Raw genomic sequence first — 8,404 nt, 5'->3', positions numbered from 1 at the left:
CCATACTGTTCATGCTGAATTGTATTCACTTTCTCGCATCCACACCTTCGAGCAAGCCGAAGGTATCAATGTAATATTAACATTGTTTATATTCATTTATATTTTATGAAATATAAGAATAAATCAATTAATGAGATGCATTTATCATGTTTATCCTTTTGCATTCCTAATCGCACATTAAATGATGAAGGTATGTCCTTCTTAACCTTCGCCTGGCGAAGCTTTATACCCACGAGGAAATAATGCTTCGATTGGATGAAGGTCCATAATGACTAACGATTGTGTTGCCTTGCTCTTGATATATAGCATTTGAGAACAAGTGACCAACATTGGTTAACCTTCATCTTGCGAAGCTTTATACCCACGAGGAAATAATGCTTCGATTGGACGAAGGTCCATAATGACTAACGATTGTGTTGCCTTGTTCTTGATATATAGCATTTGAGAACAAGTGACCAACAGTTCTTGAAAGGGAAATGGGCTAGATAGACATTTCTACCTATTTTGGTGATTAAGTGTCCAACACACTAACATGGACTAACTAGTTTGATATGAGTATGAGCACAGGTCCACTTGAAGGCAATTTGAAGATACTAAGTCCTAAAGTGTTAAAATAGAGGGTAGAAAGTGCAACTTTTGAAAAAAGAGTTAAACCATGAGGTTTGAGTACTTAGATAAGTTGCATGTGCCTAATACTATGAGTTTGGCACTTTAATTTGAACTCTAACTCTATTATGTGAGAAAAGTTCTTCTAGGACATCGTTTGAGCCAAAATGCAAATCCTGGTGAAAGACCAAGTAAAAGGTGAGTTCTCCACATTTAGTTGATTGGATTATGTGCTAATTATGTGTGTCTAAGCTTTAGGGAAGCTCCCAGGAATAACCAAAAGGATATGAAGAAGTTAGTCTCAAAAGAGCCTCACCAGACCAGGTCCATAGAGGCCTAAGACTTAGGCGCTAGGCGGTTTGGCACACTGGACCAGGCTCGTGTGCACTAGACCACCTATATGAATGAACAAGTGACTCTCAAGAATTTAATTATAAATTTATCGGACTAGTACTCTTCGCGGTCTGGTGGTGCACCAAACCGTGTGGTAACGACTAGCTCCGCGCATCCAACGACTACTTCATGGGGAGGCGATACATGGTGGTCTGGTGGTGCACGAACCCGGTCTGATGCCCCTAGTTTGAAATGATCCAATTAGGATCCCAGAGGCCGATCCCGATCCGATGGTCCCGGGAACATCATATTTTAGCAACTTTTCAATCGAAGGGGCAATGGATATGGGCCTTTTGAGGCTATAAAAAAGGACCCCTTAAGGCGCACTCCATCAGTACCCCAAGCATACCAAGAGCTCTACTTCACTCCGTCTGCCACAACACGTTCTAGCAATTCTAGTGAGATCTGAGCGTAGTTTTCGAGCTGCTCTTGTAACTCTGTGTTTGCGATTTTGTTCTTGTGTTGTGTGGCTGGTTTTTGTCTCTTGTGTGTGTATTCTATCCCCTCTATTGTGTTGTGATCTAAGTTGTAACTCTGATTCTTGTGTACAACTGCAAGAAACTCTAATTTGTGGAGATTCCTTGCGAGAGGGATATAAGTGATATAAGGAAGACTGTGGATCTAAGTTGTGATCTAAGGGTTGATCTTTAGATCACTTGTAAGGGGTTGAGTGTAACCCTTGTCCGTTGGGACACCACCCCATGGAGTAGGCAAGCGTTTGAGGCTTGGTCGAACCACGGGGAAAATCATTGTGTCTTCCGTTCTTATTTCTCTATGATTTTTATTCCTCTTCCTAAGTTCTCTAAATTCACATGTAATATTCCTCTTAGTCTATTTCATATCATGAAAGAGCAATAAAGTGAAGATGACTTTCTCTCTTCAAACTTGGTTTAGTTTTGCACTAACTCCTAATTTGGATCAAGTTTGTGTTTGAAGTTGTGTTTTTCAGGCATCTCCTATTCATCCCCCTCTAGGAGACTCTTAGTTCTGCCTACCAGTGTGGCTTTCAGTTTTGTGCCTTTGGTTTTTTTGTCACTGTTTCATTCAAATGTTTTAGGCATGTCATCAAACAAATCTCCATCATCTTGTTCCATCTCATAGTCATTGTCACACAAATGTTGAACCTCACTATCAGAATTGTCAAACTGAGTTGAATCTTCTGTTGATTGTACATTCTAATCAGCCCTCCCTTCTTCATGTCAGTATAAAACGCTAGAAGTTTCTCTCCTAGCTTTTTTGGCACAACATCTATCTTACTAGGGTTAATTACTTTAGGAAATTGTGGGCCAGGTTGGCCACCACATCATCCTAGTTGACACCTCTAGTTTGGTCCCCATGATAAAAATAAACAACAAGTTCCTGAACTGTAAACCCTTAAAAATTTATAAGTAGAGGTGCATGGTGTCCATGTACTAAATAGCTCCCTTGGGAAATAAAGTGAGGATTTAAGATGATTAATATGGTTATGGTAAGGCATGTTCTTTACTAAACACATAGTAAATAAAAGAATAGGACTATGCATCATGCTGAGTTTTCTTTGTGTGCACATTAAATTGGAAAGTGTAGCCCTTGAACTTGAAACTTGTGGAATTAGAAATTTGAATTTGAAAAGTTCAAAAAGGGAAATAAAACAAAGAAAGGATAAATAGAAAAAAGGAAATAAAAACAGAAGGAAATCGGTTTGGGCCTAATTCCTCACTTCTGGCACGCGTCCCCTTTCTCACCCCGCGGCCTAATCCGGCAACCTGGCGCCGACATCCTGGTCCCACGGGACAACTGCCGACTCTGACCCCTGCTCACTTGGGCCCGCTCGTGAGTCATCCCTCACGAGTGCGCTCGGTGGAAACCTATCGCTAACACCACGGGCCCGTTCGTCAGCCTTGGCGTGAGATCCTCTCTGTGCTCAACAACCTGGGGCCGCCTTAACCGGCTTCCGCCGAGTTTGCCGGCTGATCCAATCGCCCCAGCTTGGTATATATTGGATGCGGGTGCCGCCAACCGCCCCTCCTCGAGCTTTCACCCACCAAACGTGTCTGCCGTCGTGTGCTTGCGCGAGCAAAACATGAGGATCCGCCGCCAGCGCCGGTCAGTGGGTACAACGCCGTTCGGTCGTCACCGAGGGATTGTAAAGCTTCATCGATATACGAGGAGCGCTCCTGCGGAGTTTCAAGGCCTATGGATTGGTTGCAGCTTCGGAATTCCTCGCTGGTGTTGATCCTCTGCCGTGCGCCGTGGGCGTGACTCCTGGTGACCTAATCTTCGGTAAGGTCCCCACTATTATGCCTGTTGTCGAAGAACCTCCCAAGTTATCGAGCCCACATGCACATGTCCTTGTCTCAAAGACCTCAGACGACTATGCATGTGCACCAAACAACTTAACAGGATCTATCCGAGTGTCCCAAGGACCCTGGATAAACACTTACCGCTAAGATCGCAAGATTAAGTAAACACAAATCACACACCAACATTTGCAGCAGAAATTCTTTATTACAAAATGGTTACAAGTTACAACATTTACAAGTTATAACAAGATTACAATGTATATCATCGGAGTTGATTACAAAAGAAATTGATTCAAAAGATTTCAATTTGAATGTATAAAACATTTATAAGTTTTAAAACACATGCTAGTTTAAGTGACAATCCTCAATAAAGAAGCTAAAGATGGGATATACTTATATAAGAAGGCCGAGCCCACCGGCACTTAACATCAGTCACAATCAAAGCGACTCGTAACCTGCAGCAACAATGGGAATAAACCCTGAGTACGCAATTACTTAGCAATACTTACTCGACTAGGATGGATTTTAGTTCGATCTATATTTATATTTTATTTTGTAAGACTTCCGTTATGTAATAAGTACTCTGATTATATTGTGACATTTATCTCTATACACTCTATTATTATATGTGTTGTCTTCTTTGGCGTATATATGAGATGCACCCGGCTTTGTCCCTTAAATCCGGATGTGACACCTGTAGTGGCACTCGGCAAAGGAAGTGCCTTTGCCTAACGTCCGTTTTTGACACACGGCAAAGTTTTTTTCTTCTTCTTGCACTCAAACTTTTTCTTATGTGTTCCTACAACACCTGGAACTACATGTTAAGTTTTGCCACATTTGTCGATGTGTTTACTATATTTAATAATTTTATTTCAATTAATTAATTTGTTTGGATAATTTAAATTTGAAATGTAGGCCATTCAAATAATATAAAAATGAATGAAAAATATATTAATGTTATTGAGGATAAGTTAAGGCTGTATTCAGATACGGATCAGAATTTCGAACACTCGTGCATAAAACATAATCACGAACTTGTGGTCCAGTTATTTTTTTCAAATCACATAAAAACAAATGAAGATAAAAGATAATAAAATTTATCGACACGTGATGATATCATATGTGAAAGCTGGGATAAAAAGTTGATAAAGTTTTGTAAAAAATTGTCACATATGACAGGCGGGAGACCCCAGCACGGCGGCCAATTTCACTTTGTGTATGGGCCTCGGTCGAGTATGGGCTGACCTGCGACTACTGGGCCCATCGTCTCACTGTACGAACGTCTCCTCCTCTGTATTCTTTTTTTTTCTTCTGGTTATTCAAAAAAGGGGATGCTGTATGAGCGTACCATCCTTTGCAGGTCTTTTATTTTGTTATTTTATTAGGAAAAAAAAGAGCGTTCTGAGTTTGTGAGCTTTACCCCAGTAGTGGCTGTAACCGGCAGACACGTGGGCCTGCTTCTTCCCACTCTGAATACAATCGTGGCCGTCAGAGGTATGGGCGAGCCAGAGCAGATGTTTAATTGATTGCCGTCTCCGGCCACCTGTTCCTATCCCTACTGAATTCAATGCACCCAAAACGTTACAGGAAGCGGTGAAAGAAAGCAGAGCCGGACCCGGACGCCTCTGCTACAGGCTCGCAAGGAGAACGAAAGTGGGCATGCCTCGGCCAGTGGCCGCCGGCGTTATCAGTACGTTACCTTGTCGTCGGCGAGAGCGAGACGAACGGAACTGTTGACCAGGCTAGCTAGGGCTAGCTGCGTGCGTGTGACGAGCGCAGAAGCTTCGGCTGGAGCTTTTGAACTCGACTCGAGTAGTCCAGCACGGCCGCAGCAGCACCCAGCTGCCTTGAGATTCACGAGTGCACGCGGGCGCGGTGCACACTACAAAGCCCCCGCCATTAATTACTAATCACGACGCGGGAGAACTGTGTAAAAAAGTTGGACGACTCCGAGCGCCACGCAGGCGCCCGTCCCGCCGGCCCGTGCACCTGCACCTCCCACGGACCTCCGCGTAGTTACGCTTGCCATGTGACCTGACCCCGCCCCTGACAAAGGGACACCGTGCGCTGCACATCACTGCCACCCGCGCCCGCCTCCTTCACTCCACTGTCCACTCCCCTCTCTCTCCAGTCTCTCCCCCACCAAAACCACCGCGCCGCCACCGGCACACCGCCGCGGCTGCCGGCCATGATCCCCGCTCCTCCCGCTTCCAGCGCAGGAGGCAGCATCACCAGCGGGTGGCGCAACCTCCTCCTCCTCCTCCTCCTCCTCACACTCACCCTCGCGCGCCCCGCAGCAGCGCAGCCGCCGACGAGCCCGGCGCTGCAGGCGGCGTACGCGGCGCTGCAGGCGTGGAAGCGGACGGCCATCTTCTCCGACCCGTCCAACTTCACCTCCAACTGGGCGGGCCCCAACGTGTGCGCGTACAACGGCATCTACTGCGCGCCGCGGCCCTCCGACGGGGCGCTGGCCGTGGCCGGCATCGACCTCAACCACGCCGACATCGCGGGCCACATCCCCGCCGACCTCCCCCTCGGCGTGCCCGACCTGGCGCTGCTCCACCTCAACTCCAACCGCTTCTGCGGGGTGCTGCCGGACACGCTGCTCCACCTGCGCCTCCTCCACGAGCTCGACCTCAGCAACAACCGCTTCGTCGGCGCCTTCCCCGCCGTCGTGCTCGCGCTCCCCTCGCTCCGCTACCTCGACCTCCGCTTCAACGACTTCGAGGGCCCCATCCCGCCGCCGCTCTTCGACCGCCCGCTCGACGCCATCCTCCTCAACTCCAACCGCCTCCGCGGGCCCATCCCGGCCAACCTCGGCAACTCGCCGGCCTCCGTGCTCGTGCTCGCGCACAACCGCCTCGGCGGCTGCATCCCGCCGTCGATAGGGAGGATGGCGGCCACGCTCAACGAGATCGTCCTCATCGACGACGACCTCACCGGCTGCGTCCCGCCGCAGGTCGGCCTGCTCACGAAGCTCACGGTGTTCGACGTCAGCGGCAACCACCTCCAGGGCCCGCTCCCGCCCGCCGTCGGCGGGATGGCCGCCCTCCAGCAGCTCAACGTCGCCGGGAACCTGCTCAGGGGCCCCGTGCCGCCGGCGGTGTGCGGCCTGCAGGGGACGCTCAGGAACTTCACCTACGAGGACAACTTCTTCACCTCGCGCCCTGGGTGCGCGGTCGCCACGGCTGACGGGCGCTGGAACTGCATCCCTGGCGCTCCTGCGCAGCGCCCACCGCCACAGTGCGCCGCCGCGGCCGCGCCGTTCGACTGCAGGACGGCGCAATGCCAGCCGCCTCCGACGTCCGGCCCGCCTGGGTCGGGCCCCGGTGGACCTTCACAGCCACTGTCCCCGCCAGGGAGCTCGAATACGCCGTCGCACCCATCCCCGCCAGGGAGCTCCAACACGCCGTCGTACCCTTCTCCGCCAGGGAGCTCCAACACACCGGCATACCCGTCTCCACCAGGGAGCTCTACGACACCGTCGCACCCATCCCCGCCAGGGAGCTCTACCACCCCGTCGCCACCAGGGAGCTCCACGACACCGTCGCACCCGTCCCCGCCAGGGAGCTCCACAACACCGTCGCCACCAGGGAGCTCCACGACACCGTCGCACCCATCCCCGCCAGGGAGCTCCAACACGCCGTCGTACCCTTCTCCGCCAGGGAGCTCCAACACACCGGCATACCCGTCGCCACCAGGGAGCTCTACGACACCGTCGCACCCATCCCCGCCAGGGAGCTCTACCACCCCGTCGCCACCAGGGAGCTCCACGACACCGTCGCACCCGTCCCCGCCAGGGAGCTCCACAACACCGTCGCACCCATCCCCACCAGGGAGCTCCACCACGCCGTCGTACCCGTCGCCGCCCGCAGACGGCAATAGCCCCAAGCCATCAATGCCGCCTTCGTCCCATGGTGGCTCGGCTCCGCCGTCAGGCTACCAGCCGCCGCCGTGGTCCCAGTGGGCACCGTCGGGTCAACCCGTAGGCGTACCACCACCCACAGAGCACCCCGGTGGCGTCTGGCCGCCGCACACGCCAACGGCTCCCGGCACACCAGGATCAGCGTACCCGCCGGGCACACCAGGATCGCCGTCCACACCGACGACTCCGGGCACGCCAGGTTCGACATTCCCGCCGACGACCCCCGGCGCACCAGGGTCGTTGCCATCCACGCCGACGACTCCGGGCACGCCAGGTTCGACGTTCCCGCCGACGACCCCGGGCGCACCAGGGTCGTTGCCACCCACGCCGACGACTCCAGGATCGACGTTCCCGCCGACGACTCCCGGTGCGCCAGGGTCGTTGCCACCCACGCCCGGCTACCACCCTCCGTCCCCAGGCGACCACGGCAGCAGCCAGGAGCACACCCCGCCATCGGCACCTGGCAGCAGCGGCGGCGTCCTACCGTTCCCGCCCGTGCACGGCGTGGCCTACTCGTCGCCGCCTCCGCCGCCGTCCGACCCAGCAGCGGGGAACCCGCCGTCGTTCTCGCCCGTCCACGGCGTGTCCTACTCGTCGCCCCCGCCGCCGCTCCCGCCCGTGTACCCCGTGTCCTACGCGTCGCCCCCGCCGCCGTACAAGAGCAACTAGCTGGCCGCGCGCTGATCCACCGGCCACGGCCAGTGACAAGAGTCGCCGTGACGCTTCAGTACATCTTGCACTGTAGCGCTCGTTCTTTCCCTCCCGCCCCGCTATTTTTCTCACTTGTTGTAGTAGTTTAAAAGTTGCTCCATTTCGAGGTTTGGTTGCGTTCGATCGGATTGGATTCAAAGGCTCCGCGGATTCTTTCTTCTCCTCCTGTAGCATCAGCAGCAGCAGCAGCGAGTTGTTCGTTGTTGTTTAGATCCACCGCCCGCAGTGGTTGCTGTTCACTCCATGATCATCAACATATCTGCTCGTCGTACCGTGCCGTGATTCGGGTTGTTTATCGATCTTGCCGGCTGGCAGACGCGGCGCCGTGCAAGCAGTGGAGGACTGGACCAAGTGTACTTGGGACCTGTCGTGGTGGCAAAATGGCAGCAGGACCGGGGGTCACCGTCTCCGACAAGGTCACATGCAAGGCCGGCGACGGGCGGCGATCGTCGTATCGGGTGGGTCTGTACGAGTAGTAGTAAACTAG

General features: G+C 52.6%; 1 protein-coding gene across 1 annotated transcript; it reads left to right on the top strand.

Annotated features, from left to right (window-relative positions):
• The first annotated feature begins 5,397 nt into the window (after nucleotides 1-5,397).
• LOC100273704 (Leucine-rich repeat (LRR) family protein) lies at nucleotides 5,398-8,052 on the top strand. Its single transcript, NM_001148116.2, has one exon. The coding sequence runs from the start codon at nucleotides 5,470-5,472 to the stop codon at nucleotides 7,873-7,875; it is 2,406 nt and encodes an 801-aa protein (NP_001141588.2). The 5' UTR covers nucleotides 5,398-5,469; the 3' UTR covers nucleotides 7,876-8,052.
• The last annotated feature ends 352 nt before the right edge of the window (nucleotides 8,053-8,404 follow it).

Source organism: Zea mays, chromosome 6 (assembly GCF_902167145.1).
Source record: "Zea mays cultivar B73 chromosome 6, Zm-B73-REFERENCE-NAM-5.0, whole genome shotgun sequence".
NCBI lineage: Eukaryota > Viridiplantae > Streptophyta > Magnoliopsida > Poales > Poaceae > Zea > Zea mays.
The sequence above is the reverse complement of the archived record's forward strand: the minus strand, read 5'-3'. Positions and strand labels throughout refer to the sequence as shown.

What these genes read in the sequence shown, in the direction of transcription:
- LOC100273704 (NM_001148116.2), top strand. Translation starts at nt 5,470, where the DNA reads ATGATCCCCGCTCCTCCCGCTTCCAGCGCAGGAGGCAGCATCACCAGC.